Here is an 18,417-nt window from a genome sequence, read left to right as displayed (position 1 = left end):
ACCTCAGATCATCGCAGGCAGCGCCACGGCACATGGACAGAAGGTCCCCTCGGCCCCTCCCCCTCTGTACACACAAACAGAGAGGAGGGGGCTGTGCCTGTGTGCCGACTGCCGACCACCGCTAACAGCCCGTGGCTGTGCGAGGAGGGGATGGATGGTGCTGCTGTGTCACCCCGCAACCCCCCTCCTCTTGTACCGCGGCGCTCCGATTCCCGCGGCGCTCATCGCTGCAGTCGCGGGGGGGAGCCGCCCCCCCCCCCACATGTCAGCTAAAAAAAATATATATATATATATTTTTTTTTTTTAAATTGGGATGGTGTCACCCCTCTAGCGGGTATCACCCGGGGCGGACCGCACCCCCCGCACCCCCCTAGCAACGCCTCTGCTCACAATCCTGCGAGCTGTTCTGTCTGATATTTTTCTTGGTCTTCCAGATCTTGCTTTAACTTCCACTGTTCCTGATGACTGCCATTTGTTAATTACATTCCGAACAGAGGATATTGACATCTGAAGACGCTTTGCTATCTTCTTATAGCCTTCTCCAGCTTTGTGAGCGTCAACTATTTTCACTTTCAGTTTTCTTGACAACTGCTCAGAAGAACCCATGGTGCTGATTGTTGGGGCAAGGTCAGATGAGTCCGGGCATTTAAAACCTTTGAGATTAACATCACCTGGTCTTCCCAGACGATGATTGAGAACAATCCATGACACTGACAGCTCTCAGCTTTGCAAAGGGGGCAGTGCATGCTATAAATTCTGCAGGGTGCCCAAACTTTTGCAGACGCCATTTTTATGTTTTCTGTAATTTTGAAAGTGTAAATGATGGAAATAAAATTGAACTTTTTTTTACATATTATAAGAATGTCTAATCTGTAATTTGATGCCTTTTGAAGATTTTTCCATCTTTCCTTGGCTTCGTTATGCACATTAATACAAATTTTTACCTGGGGTGCCCAAACTTTCCATCCCCTCTGTACATGTTTATAGTATAAATATTGATCTTTGCACTGTTTAGCACTGAAAACTGTCATTTTAGGTACTTTTGCAGTGTCTTTAAAAAATGTGTCTCTGTCCGTATATTTTATGACTTTTGCCAGTAAAAAATTAGCGCTGTTTGTAAATTTTTGGATCGTGCCAGTAAATTGCACTTTGGGGAGTTGGCAACACTGACCCAGATTCAGGTACATTTGCGCTTTATTTGCGGAGGCACGATTTTGCCCTGCGCCACCGCAAATATTTTGCGCTGCCCTCGATTCAGGCTCCGTAAATTGCGAGGGCGCGTGCCGGCAAAATTGCCCGGCGTAAGCGCGCGCAATGTAAATGATCCCGCCGGGGGCGGGAATCATTTAAATTAGGCGCGCTCCCGCACCGAGCGTAGAGCGCATGCTCCGTCGGGAAACTTTCCAGACGTGCATTGCGGCAAATGACGTCGCAAGGAGTGAACGTGAATGGCGTCCAGCTGCGCCTGCTATTAAGATGTGTAACGTTGCGCGAAACCCGACGTACGCAAACTACGCAATTTGCGTACGCAGGGCTCGCGCAACGTTGTGAATCGGTGTTAGTATGCAATTTGCATACTATACACAGATCACAATGGGAGCGCCCCCTAGCGGTCATCGCTAGAATGCAGCCTAAAATCTGCGTGGCATAGAGCCTTATGCCACGCAGATTTTAGGCTGCAGTCGGCGTAGCGATGTTCCTGAATCAGGAGCATTCGCTACGCCGGAGCAAGTAAGCAATTGCGCCGTGTAACCTATGGTTACACAGGCGCAATTGCTTCTTGAATCTGGGCCACTGAATCCTGGTAACCAACTACAAGAAACGTCTTACCTCTGTGCTTGCTAACAGGGTTTTCTCCAACAAGTACCAAGTCGTATTTTGCATGGGGATCAAATACTTATTTTACTCACTGAACTGCATCTCAATTTATAGCATTTGTTTTATGTGTTTTTTCCTGTTTTTGTGGTTGATCTTCTGTCTCTTTTATTACAAAAATAGACCTATGATCAGGGCCGCCATCAGGGGGTGCAGGCAGTACACCTGTAAGGGGCTTGGGTGGCAACCCCCTTTTCTTTTTCTTTTTTGTAAGGGGCCTGGAAGTCCCCAGGGCCCCAGATGGCAACGATCCTTTTTTTATTTTTATTAAAAAAGTATATATATATATATATATATATATATATATATATATATATATATACATACCGTATTTATCGTGGTATAACGTGCTCCCGCGCATACCGCGCACCCCTAAAGTGGCCCCCAATCCTGTGGAAAAAAAGTTTTTTTGTTTTTTTTGTACTTACAGTTTTGGTGTCTTGCGCGGCGTCCATCGGCGGCCTCGTCGGGTCCGGCGTCCTTCTGCGGCTTCGGGTGTCCTCTTCGGCGGGTCCGGCGTCCGTCTTCGGCGGGTCGGGTGTCCTCTTTGGCAGGTCGGGTGTCCTCTTCGGCGGGTCCGGCGTCCTTCTGCGGCGTCCTTGCGTCCTCCCAGCTCGTTTCCCGCACCGAGTTTGAATACTGCGCCGACATATACAATGCGCAGTACACTCGTGTATTGTCGGCAATGCTCGGCTACCCGCGCTGACGTCCTGTACGTCCAGGACGTGAGCGCGGAAGCAGCCGAGACTGCCCGACTATACCTGAGTGTACTGCGCTCGGTATATGTCGGCGCAGTATTCAAAACTCGGCGCGGGAAAGCGGGTATCGGCGTATACCGCGCACCCGCGATTTTGCCCTGATTTTCAGGGCAAAAAAGTGCGCGGTATACGCCGATAAATACTGTATATATATAATTTTTTTTGTTTTTATTAAAGGGCCCAGAGGTCCCCAGGGCCGCGGATGGCAACCCCCCCCTTTTTTTTTATATATATATTTTTTTGCTTTTATTAAAGGGCCCAGAGGTCCCCAGATGGCAACCCCCCCTTTTTTATATATATTTTTTTTCTTTTATCTTTTTATTAAAGGGCCCAGAGGTCCCCAGGACCCCGGGTGGCTACCCCCCTTTTTTTATATATATATATATATTTTTTTATTTCATTTTTTTTTTTTTTGTAAGGGGCCCAGAGGTCCCCAGGGCAATCCAACCACCCCTTTTTTTTTGTTCGTCAGCACCTAAAGCCCCCCGACCTCAATTTGAGGCGGCAGCAAACCCCCCCCCCCCCCCCCCCCCCCCCCCGGTTCTTTGCTCCAGGGGGCAGGGGGCCCCATAATTCCTGATATGATAAAAAAAAAAAAAAATTAGTTGTAAGTGGAAAAACTTACAAAATCTGCAGAGGATCAAATAATTTCTTTCAGCTCTGTATAATATTTGGGTGTTTTAAGTAATTTTCTAGCAAAAAATACAGATTTTTACTTGAAAACAACAAATATAAAAAAAAGCCTGGGCTTAAAGTGGTTAAACCTTTGCAAACTCAGGTGACAATCATACCTCAGTCAGCACCCAGAAATGACTGCTTATAAATATATTTTATGATTATATTACAATAAAATGTAACCATCTGATTTCAAAAGAATATAAATAGAACTGAAACAATAAAGCTTAGTTGAAATCAGAAATCAAAGAGGTGAAGTTCAGCATTGCAGGACGATGGATTCCACAACACCTAAACTCTATCATCAACATGGAATGGATTCCAGAAGTTATCTGGATTTATATTTCTCTAATAAGGAGGACATGGTCTTTGCAGAGGATTCTTTAACATTTCCAATGACGATGATTCACTATCTGCTCAGCACCGGTATGTACAGCATATATTGATATATTTAACAAAAAAGAATAGAGGGCTGGATTCAAGAAGAAATTGCGCCTGTGTAACCATAGTTACACAGGCGCAATTGCTTACTTGCCCCGGCGTAACGAATGCTCCTGATTCAGGAACCTCGTTACGCCGACTGCAGCCTAAGATATGCGCGGCATAAGGCTCTTATGCCCGCATATCTTAGGCTGCATTCTTGCGATGGGCGCTAGGTGGCGTTCCCGTTGTGCTCAGCGTATAGTATGCAAATTGCATACTAACGCCGATTCACAACGTTGCGCGGGCCCTGCGTACGCAGTTTACGTCGTTTCCGTACGGCGTCTTTCGCGTAAGGCTGCCCCTGCTATTAGCAGGGGCAGCCAATGTTACGTATACCCGTCGTTCCCGCGACGCGAAATTTCAAATTTACGTAGTTTGCGTAAGTGATTCGTGAATGGCGCTGGACGCCATTCACGTTCACTTTGAAGCAAATGACGTCCTTGCGACGTCATTTGCCGCAATGCATGCGCTCTACGATCGGCGCGGGAACGCGCATAATTTAAATGATTCCCGCCCCCTACGGGATCATTTAAATTGCGCGCGCTTACGCCGGGCATTTTGCCAGCGCGCCCACGCAATTTACGGAGCTACTGCTCCGTGAATCAAGGGAAGCGCAGTAATTTTGCGGGGGCGCAGGGCAAAAACTTTGCCCTGCGCCTCCGTAAAAAATGCGCAATTGTACTTGAATCTAGCCCAATGTTGTTAATAAATCTAAAGCCCTGTACACACTATCAGAAATCTCATGGAATCCAATTTCGTCAGATATCTGATGAAGCTGACTTTCATCAGTCTTGCCTACACACTATCAGACTAAATTCCGACCGTGCCAAAACGCGGTGAAGTAAAACACTCCGACGAGCCGAAAAAAAAATGAAGTTCAATGCTTCCAAGCATGCGTCGACTTGATTCTGAGCAATGCGTGGATTTTTAACCGATGGACGTGCCTACTAACGATTAAATCAGTTAAATTTAAAACAAGTTTTTTTTTTTTTAACCTATGGATAAATAACCGATGGGGCCCACACGATCGGTTTGGTCCGATGAAAACGGTCCATCAGACTGTTCTCATCGGTTTGATCGATCGTGTGTACGTGGCATAAATGTTTTTTTTCTTTGTCTGAATTTCTCACTTCCTGTTCCTCCTCAGTAAGCTGTTCAGTAAGCTGTTCTGGCTGACTATCCACCGCTCGGATGATGGTGGAAAGCTTACTGAGGAGAAACAGGAAGTGAGAAATTCGGACAAAGAAAAAAATAATTTAGAAGGGAAATCAAAGGAAAAGGTAAGCGAACCAACAATGCACTAGCTTAAAGGAACATATTTAGAAAAAAAACAAAAACCTTTACAACCCCTTTAAGGCCATCTGTCCACCAGCTGAAGCTCAACAGAAGATGGGTGTAGCAACTAGGGTGACCACATTTCCAAACTGCCATTCAGGGACAATTTTGCCAAGGACTGGGGGGGGGGGGGGGGGGGGGGTTTGTGTTGAATGTTGTTTCGGGGTTGATGGGATTTCGGCGGCGAGCGATTTGTCGGGTGAGTGTTTGGTTTTAGCACTTATATCATCCCAATACCATGCTTGGAATGTATTTTTATTATTACATTGTAATAATGGAGTAATAGACCCCCTTCCCTCAGTACGGGACCCCTCTACAAACTATAGACCCCCTTCCTTCATTATAGACCCCTCTCCCTCAGTACAGACCTCCCCTCTACTAACTATAGACCCCTTTCCCTCAGTACGGATCCCCCTCTACTAACTATAGACCCCTTTCCCTCAGTACGAATCCCCTCTACTAACTATAGACCCCTTTCCCTCAGTACGGATCCCCTCTACTAACTATAGACCCCTTTCCCTCAGTACGGATCCCCTCTACTAACTATAGACCCCTTTCCCTCAGTACGGATCCCCTCTACTAACTATAGACCCCTTTCCCTCAGTACGGATCCCCTCTACTAACTATAGACCCCTTTCCCTCAGTACGGATCCCCTCTACTAACTATAGACCCCTTTTCCTCAGTACGGATCCCCTCTACTAACTATAGACCCCTTTTCCTCAGTACGGATCCCCTCTACTAACTATAGACCCCTTTTCCTCAGTACGGATCCCCTCTACTAACTATAGACCCCTTTCCCTCAGTACGGACCCCCCTCTACTAACTAGACCCTCTTCCCTCAGTATAGATCCCCCTCCCTCAGTACGGACCCCCCTCTACTAACTATAGACCCCCTTCCCTCAGTACGGACCCCCCTCTACCAACTATGAACCCCCTCCCTCAGTACAGACCCCCCCTCCACTAAGTATAGACCCCCTCCTTTAGTACGGACCCCCCCCCCCCCTACATGTATAGACTCCCCTCCCTCAGTACAGACTTCCGCCTTCAGTATAGACCCCCCACTACATACAGACCCCTTCTCCATCAGTATAGACCCCCCTGACTAAGTATATACCTCCTCCCTCAGTATAGACCCCCTTCAGTACTGACTCCCCTCCCTCATTATAGACCCCCCACTAAGTACAGACCACCCCCTTCCACTTGTGCTAGTAGAGAGGTGGGTGTCAGAAACATGCTGGGGGCACTTTTTCCTGATCACTATCCCTGTGACCCTGTCCCCCTCCTCTGTCCATCTACATACATACAGTATAAGGCTGAAGTTCTGAACAGACCTCAGATCAGCGCCAGGAATGCACAGCAGTGTCCCTCTGCCGTCTCCTGTATACTTGTAAATAGCCGAGAAGGTGGAGGCGGCTTCGGTCTGCTCTGCGGTATGAGGCAGGGGTAGGGTTGCCACCTTTTCTCCAAGCCAAACCCGAACACTTTAGCAATGCTCAAGATTTTTTATTTTTGTAGTATACACCAGGGGTCTCCAAACTACGGCCCGCGGGCCACATCCGGCCCGCCAGGCCATTTCTTCCGGCCCGCAGCGTGACTCCTTAGTCCACCTGTTAGTTGTGGAATCTGCGCTGCATATTCGCCCCAGGCAATATGCAGCGCAGGTCCCGCAATCCCTCCCGGCATCTCACTGTGTGTGTTGGCTGCTGGGACCACGGCATCCCAGCAGCCAATAAGGTGTTTAGGGCAGACCCGTTGCCGCCTCCCTGCTCCCGCCTCCCGCCTCGCTGTTAACCAGTAACGAGTGTGCAATACCAGCGGGGCGGGAGTCGGGAGATGCAGCAGGTCTGCACAGCCAGTGACGGAGAGTGGAGACGCGCTGGACACATGCAAGGAGGGGGGCTGATACAGTTGAGTGGGGGTGGGTTGAATGGCGCTGATGGGGCACAAACATCTGGGGGCTGATGACTCTGATGGGGACACACGTGGAGGGGGTCTTCAGACCGATTTGGACACAAATTTTGGGGGGCTGATGACTCTGCTGGGGACACACGTGGAGGGGGGGTTGTAGACTGATAGGGACACACATTTTGGGGCGCTTATGACTCTGATGGGGACATACATGTGGGGGGGGGGGGCTGATGACTGATGGGGACATAAATGTGGGGGGGGGGGCTGATGACTGATGGGACATAAATATATATATATGGGGGGGGGGGGGGGGTGATGACTCTGATGGGGACACAAATATCTGTGGGGTCTGATGGGGACACAAATGTGGGGGGCTGATGATTTTGATGGGGACACAAATATCTGTGGGGTTTGATGGGGACACAAATGTGGGGGTGCTGGTGGCTCTTATGGGGACACAAACATGTGAGGAGGGGGGCTGATGGCTCTAATGGTGACACAAATATGCAGGCGGGGGTGGGCTGTGATGGGGACACAAATGTGCAGGGAGACTCGGATAAATGATGGGGGGGGCTCTAATGGGGACACCAATTTGTGGGGATAGCCTAATGAGTGATGGGGACACAGAAGAATGGGGACACAGATGAATGGGGAGACTGATGGGGACACAGATGAATGCGGAGACTGATGGGGACACAGATGAATGGGGAGACTGATGGGGACACAGATGAATGGGGAGACTGATGGGGACACAGATGAATGCGGAGACTGATGGGGACACAGATGAATGGGGACACAGATGAATGGGGAGACTGATGGGGACACAGATGAATGCGGAGACTGATGGGGACACAGATGAATGGGGACACAGATGAATGCGGAGACTGATGGGGACACAGATGAATGGGGACACAGATGAATGGGGAGACTGATGGGGACACAGATGAATGCGGAGACTGATGGGGACACAGATGAATGGGGACACAGATGAATGGGAAGACTGATGGGGACACAGATGGATGGGGACACAGATGAATGGGGACACAGATGAATGGGGACACAGATGGATGGGGACACAGATGGATGGGGACACAGATGGATGGGGACACAGATAAATGGGGACACAGATGATGGGGTCACAGATGAATGGGGACACAGATGAATGGGGACACAGATGATGGGGACACAGATGATGGGGACACAGATGAATGGGGACGCAGGTGGATGGGGAAACTGATGGGGACACAGATGAATGGGGACACAGATGGATGGGGACACAGATGGATGGGGACACAGATGAATGGGGACACAGATGGATGGGGACACAGATGGATGGGGACACAGATAAATGGGGACACAGATGATGGGGTCACAGATGAATGGGGACACAGATGATGGGGACACAGATGAATGGGGACGCAGGTGGATGGGGAAACTGATGGGGACACAGATGAATGGGGACACAGATGGATGGGGACACAGATGGATGGGGAGACTGATGGGGACACAGATGAATGGGGAGACTGATGGGGACACAGATGGATGGGGAGACTGATGGGGACACAGATGAATGGGGACACAAATGAATGGGAAGACTGATGGGGACACAGATGAATGGGGACACAGATGAATGGGAAGACTGATGGGGACACAGATGAATGGGGACACAGATGAATAGGAAGACTGATGGGGACACAGATGATGGTGACACAGATGGATGGGGAGACTGATAGGGACACAGATGAATGGGGAGACTGATAGGGACACAGATGAATGGGGAGACTGATGGGGACACAGATGATGGTGACACAGATGGATGGGGAGACTGATGGGGACACAGATGATGGGGACACAGATGATGGGGACACAGGTGGATTGGGACACAGGTGGATGGGGACACTGATGGGGACACAGATGAATGGGGACACTGATGGGGACACAGATGAATGGGGAGACTGATGGGGACACAGATGATGGTGACACAGATGGATGGGGAGACTGATGGGGACACAGATGATGGTGACACAGATGATGGGGACACAGGTGGATGGGGACACAGATGGATGGGGACACAGATGGGGACACAGATGATGGGGACACAGATGATGGGGACACAGATGATGGGGACACAGGTGGATGGGGACACAGGTGGATGGGGACACAGATGGATGGGGACACTGATGGGGACACAGATGAATGGGGACACAGATGGATGGGGACACTGATGGGGACACAGATGAATGGGGAGACTGATGGGGACACAGGTGGATGGGGACACAGGTGGATGGGGACACAGATGGATGGGGACACAGATGAATGGGGACACAGATGGATGGGGACACTGATGGGGAGACTGATGGGGACACAGGTGGATGGGGACACAGATGGATGGGGACACAGATGGATGGGGAGACTGATGGATGGGGAGACTGATGGATGGGGAGACTGATGGGGACACAGATGATGGGGACACAGATAAATGGGGACACAGATGAATGGGAAGACTGATGGGGACACAGATGATGGTGACACGGATGTAAAGCCTCATGCACGCTGGAAGTTTAGCCCCGCTGCATGATGCTCCAGCGTTTAGGTGCCAGCAAAGAATATAGGAGCACCATCCAATCCTGCTGTCAGCAGTAAGTCAAATTCTATTCTATTCTTCTTCTGTGGATTTATTTATAAATTATGTTTCCGGCCCGCGAATATGTGTAAAATATAGAATGTGGCCCTCGAAGTAAAAAGTTTGGAGACCCCTGGTATACACTATAGGATTGTAAAAGAGCTGGGACAGCAATTTTTTTGTGGGGGTGCAAACAAACTGAAAAAAAAAAATCATCAATTGCCGCCACTGTGCTCATCAAACGCAGGCACATGGCGCTTGCAGGTCACCTTTTTTATGCCTATCAGAACCTATGGCTCTAATCAGGTGCTTCAAAAAAATACCCTGCCACTGTAATTCTGGCTCCCGGCGCCCGAAAAGGGTCCGGGTGCCTGAATAGGGGGTGGCAGTGGTGATCATAGCTAGATTCATGCAATGCAAGAATCTATCAATGATAGAGGGATGGCAGGAGAGAGGGGGTGGCGCCCGTGTGCCCTTTATGGACGCACCGCCACTGATTACATACATTGAAGGGAGTTTACTAAGACTGGAGCAGCTGTGCATGGCAACCAATCAGCTTCTAGCTTTCATTTTCAAAGCTTAACCAAACAAGCTGAGGCTAGAAGCTGACTGGTTACTTTACACAGCTGCTCCCCTCATTCTGCTTAGCAGCAAGCATATTACAAGAATTGTAGGCATTTAGAATGCATTCAGTTGTCACATAACCTGGCAAAGTTACAAACACAAAAGGCCTCATTTAATAAACAGCAATGCAGAATAAACAGTAATAAGCAATGATTATATGCACAAGTACAGAAGCCCATCAGATGTAGCTGATGACAATGTAAGGTACAGTTTGATTGACTGCTATGGATAACAAGTAATAACACTAGTTGGCACATGGCTATTTCACTAAGTAAAAAAACCTGACACTCACACAGCAATCTAATACAAGTGTACTGAGTGACTTGCCGTCCTCTGGACCTTGTATATCAGATGTGTCCAGTCTATAGCAGAGACACTCACCTGGGAAACTTCATACAGCAGTTTAGTGCACAGAACCCATTGTGGATGAAGGGCTCAGGGCATGGAATTCCCTGTTCTGGGAGCAGAAGAAGCTGTGACAGGAGATCTCCCTCTTGTGCTGTTCTATCAGTCACTCCCGACTCCTCTACCCAGGCACACCAGTGTGAGCTGCCAGCCAACTTAGCCAAGGAAGAGATTGCAGTGTCCTCCTGCACTGCATCGCTGCACTCCCTGTCACTTCCTGTCCAGGGACAGCAGTCACAGAGGAGGAAGGGCAAGCCTATGAGGACCCGATCCTCACTGCAAAGCCCAGGCACCGTCCATCCTGTCAGAGACACAGCCCTGCCCCCGCTCTTCACTGGAGTTGCCACATCCTCTCCTTGGCAGACAGAAATCCAGCATTACAATGTGTCTAAGCCGCTGGATTATTGTCTTTGGGGCTTCCCCTGCTGGCACGGCAGAGTCTGGAGAGCGTTAGGCACAGAGGAGGAAAGTAAACAAACTCCTCCTCCGCTGTGCATGCTGGGGAGAGTCGCAGCTGTGAGGTCACTGGTTGTTAGATGCCAGGTGGCCCTAGCAACCAGTGACCAGAGTCTCAGGTGGAGCTGGAGACAGAGCGAGTGGCAGCACTACCGCAGGTTTTGATCGCTCTGTCAACTCCATTCCGGGACACTCTATTGTCCCGCAATGAAGGTGCCCAGGACCCGGGACAGACCTGCTAATTGCGGGACTGTCCCGGGCAATCCGGGACACGTGGGCACCCTAGTTGCAACAGGACAACGACCCAAAGCATAGAAGTAAATCAACAACAGAATGGCTTAACCACTTAAGCCCCGGACCTTTAGGCAGCTAAATGCCCTGGCCAGGTTTTGCGATTCGGCACTGCGTCGCTTTAACGGACAATTGCACGGTCATGCGACGTGGCTCCCAAACAAAATTGGCGTCCTTTTTTCCCCACAAATAGAGCTTTCTTTTGGTGATATTTGATCACCTCTGCGGTTTTTATTTTTTGCGCTATAAACAAAAATAAAGGGAAAATTTTGAAAAAAAATGCAATATTTTTTACTTTTTGTTATAATAAATATCCCCCCAAAAACATATATAAAAAATGTTTTCCCCTCAGTTTAGGCCGATAAGTATTCTTCTACCAATTTTTAGTAAAAAAAATCGCAATAAGCGTTTATCGATTGGTTTGCGCAAAATTTATAGCGTTTACAAAATAGGGGATCGTTTTATTGCATTTTTATTAATTATTTTTTTTTTACTACTAATGGCGGCGATCAGCGATTTTTTTCGTGACTGCGACATTATGGCGGACACTTCGGACAATTTTGACACATGTTTGGGACCATTGTCATTTTCACAGCAAAAAATGCATTTAAATTGCATTGTTTATTGTGAAAATGACAGTTGCAGTTTGGGAGTTAACCACAGGGGGCGCTGTAGGAGTTAGGGTTCACCTAGTGTGTGTTTACAACTGTAGGGGTGTGTGGCTGTAGGACTGACGTCATCCATCGAGTCTCCCTTATATAAGGGATCACTCGATCGATACGCCGCCACAGTGAAGCACGGGGAAGCCGTGTTTACACACGGCTCTCCCCGTTCTTCAACTCCGGGGACTGATCGCGACGGAGCGGCTATAAACAAATAGCCGCGCCGTCGTCCCGGATCGCTCCCCGAGGGAACCCGACTGCCGCATGTAACGGGGGGGGGGGGTCCCAATCGGACCCCCGACCCGCGGAAAGGCAAGGACGTACATGTACGCCCATTTGCCTGTACGTGCCATTCTGTGGACGTACATATACAGTACATGCGGCGGTCGGGAAGTGGTTAAACAGAAGAAAATACGCCTTTCGGAGTGGCCCAGTCAGAGTCCCGACCTCAACCCGATTGAGATGCTGTGGCATGACCTCAAGAAAGCGATTCACACCAGACATCCCAAGAATATTACTGAACTGAAACAGTTCTGTAAAGAGGAATGGTGAAGAATTACTCCTGACCGTTGTGCACGTCTGATCTGCAACTACAGGAAACGTTTGGTTAAGGTTATTGCTGCCAAAGGAGGTTCAACCAGTTATTAAATCCAAGGGTTCACATACTTTTTCCACCTGCACTGTGAATGTTTACATGGTGTGTTCAATAGACACATGGTAACATTTAATTCTTTGTGTGTTATTAGTTTAAGCAGACTGTGATTGTCTATTGTTGTGACTTGGATGAAGATCAGATCACATTTTATGACCAATTTGTGCAGAAATCCATATCATTCCGAAAGGGTTCACATACTTTTTCTTGCAACTGTACGTGTGTGTGTGACTTTGTAGAGCACGCGCAGTCACGCGGTCAAAGCCAAAGTCGCAGCAAAGTCACACTTGTCCAAAGTGGCATCAAGTCACACTGTAAAGTCGCAGTGGAAATCACACAATTTTGAAGACGCACAAGTGTGAATGGAGCCTTAGGCTGCATTCACACTATAACGCGGCGTATTTTGCCGCGACAAATTGCGGCGTATTGTACCGCGATTTGCCGCGACAAAGCGCATCGTTTTAACTTTTTTTTTACAAAACATTGTTAACATTGGGGTAGATTCAGGTAGCAATTACGCCTGCGTATCCATATATACGCAGCGTAATTGCTAAGTAGCGCCGGCGCATCTACTTTCTGTATTCAGAAAGCTTGATACGCCGACTGTAGCCTAAGATACCACTGGCATAAGTCTCTTATGCCGTCGTATCTTAGGGTGCATTCTGACACTGGCCGCTAGGTGGCGCACCCGTAGTTGTCAGCGTAGAGTATGCAAATTGCATACTAATGCTGATTCACAAACGTACGCGCGCCCGGCGGTCGTGTTTTAAGTCGTTTGCATTTGTTGCTTTCGTCGTAAGGCTGCTCCTGCTATTAGGAGGCGCAGCCAATGGTAAGTATGGACATCGTTCCCGCGTCGCGATTTTCGAAATTTACGTCGTTTGCGTAAGTGGATCGTGAATGGCGCTGGACGCCATTTACGTTCACGTCGAAGCAAATGACGTCCTTGCGACGTCATTTACCGCAATGCACGTCGGGAAATTTTCCCGACGGAGCATGCGCAGTACGTTCGGCGCGGGAACGTGCCTAATTTAAATGATCCACGCCCCCTACGGGATCATTTAAATTACGCGCGCTTACGCCGGCCCTTTTACGATACGCCGCCGCAAATTACGAAGCAAATGCTTCGTGAATGAAGCGTAGCTCCAGTAATTTACGGAGGCGTAGCGTAAAAACGATACGCTGCGCCGCCGTATCAGTGAGCACAGCTACCTGAATCTACCCCATTGTTGTCTATGCCGAACGCCAAAAGCCGCCTGAAAAAAAGGGCCGGGACTTGTTTTGAGCTTCAGGTGTACGGCGTTCGGCGTGGAGATGTGAACCATCTCCATAGACATCAATGTTAAATCACCCCTCCAGCGGCACGAGCGCCGGGCGTCGGGCGTAAATACACCAAGGTGTGAATGCAGCCTAAATGATCAGAAAAGATGTAGAGCAAAGTGACTGTTTCTCTGCAAATGGCCCTTTATTCTCTCTCTCTCTCTCTCTCTCTTTTTTCTCTCTCTCTCTCTCTCTCTCTCTCTCTGTGGCTGGCCTAGCAGGAAATCCCAGAGCCATATTATATATTGGTTGGGAACGATTTTTTAAAGCTATTTTCACCTAGCAGTGTCATTAAATGCCAAATGTTATGAAAATGTGAAATCTCTTTCTTGGCAGTGAAAATAGTTTCGGGTAAGATAACATCTGACTCTCTAATATCCCTGCAGGTCGAGTTGAGGGTAAATTATTGATTGACATCAGCCTTGGTTCCTTCATTCACCATCTTTATTCCGCCTCCAATTTCTTCAAACAAATAGTCATATTAAAATTCCAAGAGAGATGTATCATGGAACTGAACAGATGGCTACATGACCGTACCGGAGCATACGATTGGTCGCATACATCATCAGTCGCGGCTGAGTTAGAAGGAATGAGGTGACTTGTCCATTTCTGATTTTTGCATTTTAGGTTGCAGAAGATTGTTTCTTCAAAGGCAACTTCTATTGTTTTTGAGTATATTTCATTTATTAACCTCTTGACAACCGAGGACGTCCCTGGGACGTCCTCCGCTTTGTGCGGTGATATCAGAATGATGGGTGCAGCTACAGGCAGGGCTTTTTTTCAGGGGGAACTAGGTGGAACTCAGTTCCACCACCTTTGTCTCAGACCCTTTGGTTCCCACTCACCACAATCACTTGTAAACAAAGAAGTCTGGTTTCTGTGTTTACAAGTGACAGCTCTGCACTCTGTGTGTAACCCTCCTGAACTCTACACTCTGTATGTAATGTATGTAATGCAATTCTGGTATTTAATGCCCCTTTAAGACCCTTCTACTGTTTGTGAATTCTGAACGGGGTCGTGGTTGAGTTCCGGCACCTATTTTCTGAGAAAAAAAGCTCTGGCTACAGGCATCATTCAGATATCACCGTCTTCAGACACCGATTCTCTGCACGATAAGAACGATCAAAGCGGCAGTTCTACCGCTTGATCATTCTTATAGGCAGCGGGAGGGGACGTCCCCCCTCCCTCCGCAATCCGGTGCTTCTCTGGGCTCTCCATCGGGGGCCCAGAGAGCGAATCGGTCGGCGCTGCCTGGAAAGCATAGAGATGACTGGTGACCAGATGGTCTCTATGACCGTCGGAGGCCCGGGCGCGATATTATGACGTCACGCCCGGTACCCGGAAGTAAACAAAGCCGCAATTTATTTTTTTCACCGATTTCATGCTTGCAAACCTGGAGGAGGACCTGTCACACTGATTCCTATTACAAGGGATGTTTAAAGTGTAAAAATAAAACTAATTAAGTAAAATAATAAAAAAAAAAATATATATATTTTTTAAAACACCCCTGTCCCCGTTATCTCGCACGCAGAAGCGAACACGCATGCAAGTCCCGCCCACATATGTAAACGCCGTTCAAACCCCATATGTGAGATTATTATCAAGAAATATATTTTTGGCTAGAAATATTTGTCAACATAATTTTTTTTTTAAAATATTTTTTTTTGTTATTTTTTTAGAGATATCGGGCCAGATTCACAGCGGACTTACGACGGCGCCCCCCCATTCCTGAAACATACCAGTCCACATGCCCTCAACATGCCCCCCACCCCAAAGCACATTGTCCCCATGTTGATGGGGACAAGGGCCTCATCCCCCCCATTCCTGAAACATACCAGTCCACATGCCCTCAACATGCCCCCCACCCCAAAGCACATTGTCCCCATGTTGATGGGGACAAGGGCCTCATCCCCAAAACCGTGGCCGGTGGTTGTGGGGGTCAGCAGGCTGGGGGCTTATCGGAATCTGGAAGCCCCCAGATCCCGCCCCCATGCAAAAACCTAAAAAATTGTGTCCCTCAATGTAAATCTATTGTCAATAACTCCACCCGCCAACCCGAAAAATAAAAAAAATGGGGACAAGGGCCTCATCCCCAAAACCATGGCCGGTGGTTGTGGGGGTCTGCAGTCGGGGGGCTTATTGGAATCTGGAAGCCCCCAGATCCCGCCCCCCCAATGCGAAAACATAAAAAATGTTGTCCCTCAATGTAAATCCGTTGTCAATAACTCCGCCCGCCAACCCTAAAAATAAAAAAACACTCCCGCCTCCTGGGACGGCCTCGGGTGAATGCCTGCTCTGCGCTCTGACATTTATTAAATAGGTAAAGGGCGGAGCCACCTGGCTACGTCACCCAGTGTCACCATCTTCTTATGACTTCACGGACTGGTGCATGCTGGGCGTGTGATGTCACGAGGAGCCCCTGGGTGACATAGACAGGTGGCCCCACCCCTTAACTATATAATAAATGTCAAAGTGCAGAGCAGGCATTCGGCGGGAGGCCATCCTAGAAGGCATAGCGATTTCAATTTATTTTAATTTTTTGGGGTCGGCGGTGCGGCAGGTGACGTGACTGATGATGGATTTACATAGAGGGACACCATTTTTTTAATAAGCGATTTGTCAAAAACTTGTTTTTATTAAATTTTGACTCTTTCTTTAGTGAATGGGTAGTGTTCCTATGTGTCTGATACCTATTCACATGGGGGGGGGGGGGAATCTGAGGGCCCGTACAACCAACGGCCACAGTTGTGTGGATGAGGCCCTTGTCCCCATCAACATGGGGCAAGGTGCTTTGGGGTGGTCCCAAGGCACCCACCCTCCAAGTTGAGGGCATGTGGCCTGGTATGGTTGGGGCGCTCGCTCACCCCCCCTTTATTTATTTGGCGTGGGTTCCCCTCCAAACCCATACCAGACCACACCGTTTTTTTCTTTATGTTTTTTTTTTTTTGCTCAAATGTCAGTGGGGGAAACCCCTTGACAGCTGATGACTCATAAGTATTTTGGAGTCTCTCAGGCGCTCCCCCACCTCTGGTCACATGCGGTATTGCATGCCATAGAAGTCAATGTGGAACAAATTATCTTTGCTTCCATTGACTTCTATGGGGAAACTCGCTTTGATATGCGAGTGCTTTGGATTACAAGCATTCTCCTGGAATTGATTATGCTCGTTATCTAAGGTTCCACTGTATATTGAATTTTTTCCTGTAATGTCCATATTATGTATTTTTTTTCTTTCAGAGATCAACTTAAGGAGAAAGAAATGCGCCTACGGTCGTCCATCGTGCAGATTTTGAAATGTGACTTTGAACAGGAAAACATAACTTCCCCGGTGCTACTACCACTTGCTGATTGTATTATCAGTGCGTGGATACTGGAAGTTATCAGTAAAAATGAAGATGAATACATGAAGAATCTGGAGAAGATAAAAAAGCTGCTAAAACCCGGAGGGCAACTGTTACTTATTGCGATATTAGATGCAACTTACTTTACTGCTGGAACAGAACGGTTCCATAGTTTTAAATGTAATAAGGAGTTTGTGAAAAACGCCTTTGGTAAGGTGGGTTTAGTCATTGATTACTGTGCAGTGCAGAGGAGACGCAATGTCAGCGATCTTGCTGATTATAAAGCTGCTCTATTCATTGTAGGACGCAAAGGGGAGTAGATGATTGGCGCCAATAGCATTCATCTGGAGCCAAATAGAGCCAAATAGAATTAATCATTGACCTACTAATGGGAGTTAGAAATTACAGCAGCTGTGCTAAAGTCAGCAATCTTTTTTTTGCATTAATCTGTGTTAAATTGTGTTAACAAATATCGCAATCTTAATAAAGATCATTCAAAATATAATTGTGTGTTGACTTGTCTTGGAACAATATTGTAAACCTTTTATGTATACAATATATCTATTTATTGATAACCAATGCATTTCAGGACATTTACTGTGTCCCTTTCATTAGAATATGGATAAAGATTATATAAAAATACAATATTAGATACAGTGCATGGATAACATGTTAGACAACATAAAAAAAATTACATTATCAGGTTCAATACCTAAACATTATTAAAAGTTTGTGAGGAGAAAAAATATAGAAGAGATTACATTGATAAGTGTTGTACAGGACTAGGGATGAGCCGAACACCCCCCGGTTCGGTTCTCATCCAGAACATGCGAACAGACCAAAAGTTCACGCGAACATTCAAACACCATTAAAGTCTATGGGACTCGAACGTGAGAAAAGTGCACATTTTAAAGGCTAATATGCAAGTTATTGTTCTAAAAAGTGTTTTGTCCCCCGGGTCCTGCCCCAGGGGACATGTATCAATGCAAAAAAGGTTTTAAAAACTGC

At 47.7% G+C, this 18,417-nt stretch overlaps 1 protein-coding gene across 1 annotated transcript; it reads left to right on the top strand.

Moving 5' to 3' along the window:
* Window positions 1-3,549: 3,549 nt before the first annotated feature.
* Window positions 3,550-17,914, top strand: LOC120915643 (indolethylamine N-methyltransferase-like). Its single transcript, XM_040326313.1, has 3 exons — window positions 3,550-3,734; window positions 14,455-14,662; window positions 17,306-17,914. The coding sequence occupies exons 1-3, from the start codon at window positions 3,584-3,586 to the stop codon at window positions 17,727-17,729; spliced, it is 783 nt and encodes a 260-aa protein (XP_040182247.1). The 5' UTR covers window positions 3,550-3,583; the 3' UTR covers window positions 17,730-17,914.
* Window positions 17,915-18,417: the final 503 nt, after the last annotated feature.

This window comes from Rana temporaria, chromosome 10, assembly GCF_905171775.1.
Source record: "Rana temporaria chromosome 10, aRanTem1.1, whole genome shotgun sequence".
In the NCBI taxonomy this organism is placed as follows: domain Eukaryota; kingdom Metazoa; phylum Chordata; class Amphibia; order Anura; family Ranidae; genus Rana; species Rana temporaria.
The sequence above is the reverse complement of the archived record's forward strand: the minus strand, read 5'-3'. Positions and strand labels throughout refer to the sequence as shown.

Coding starts and splice junctions, on each gene's coding strand:
- LOC120915643 (XM_040326313.1), top strand. CDS start 3,584: ATGGATTCCACAACACCTAAACTCTATCATCAACATGGAATGGATTCC. Junction 3,735..14,454: donor TCACTATCTGCTCAGCACCG/GTATGTACAGCA, acceptor ATATCCCTGCAG/GTCGAGTTGAGGGTAAATTA. Junction 14,663..17,305: donor GCTGAGTTAGAAGGAATGAG/GTGACTTGTCCA, acceptor TTTTTCTTTCAG/AGATCAACTTAAGGAGAAAG.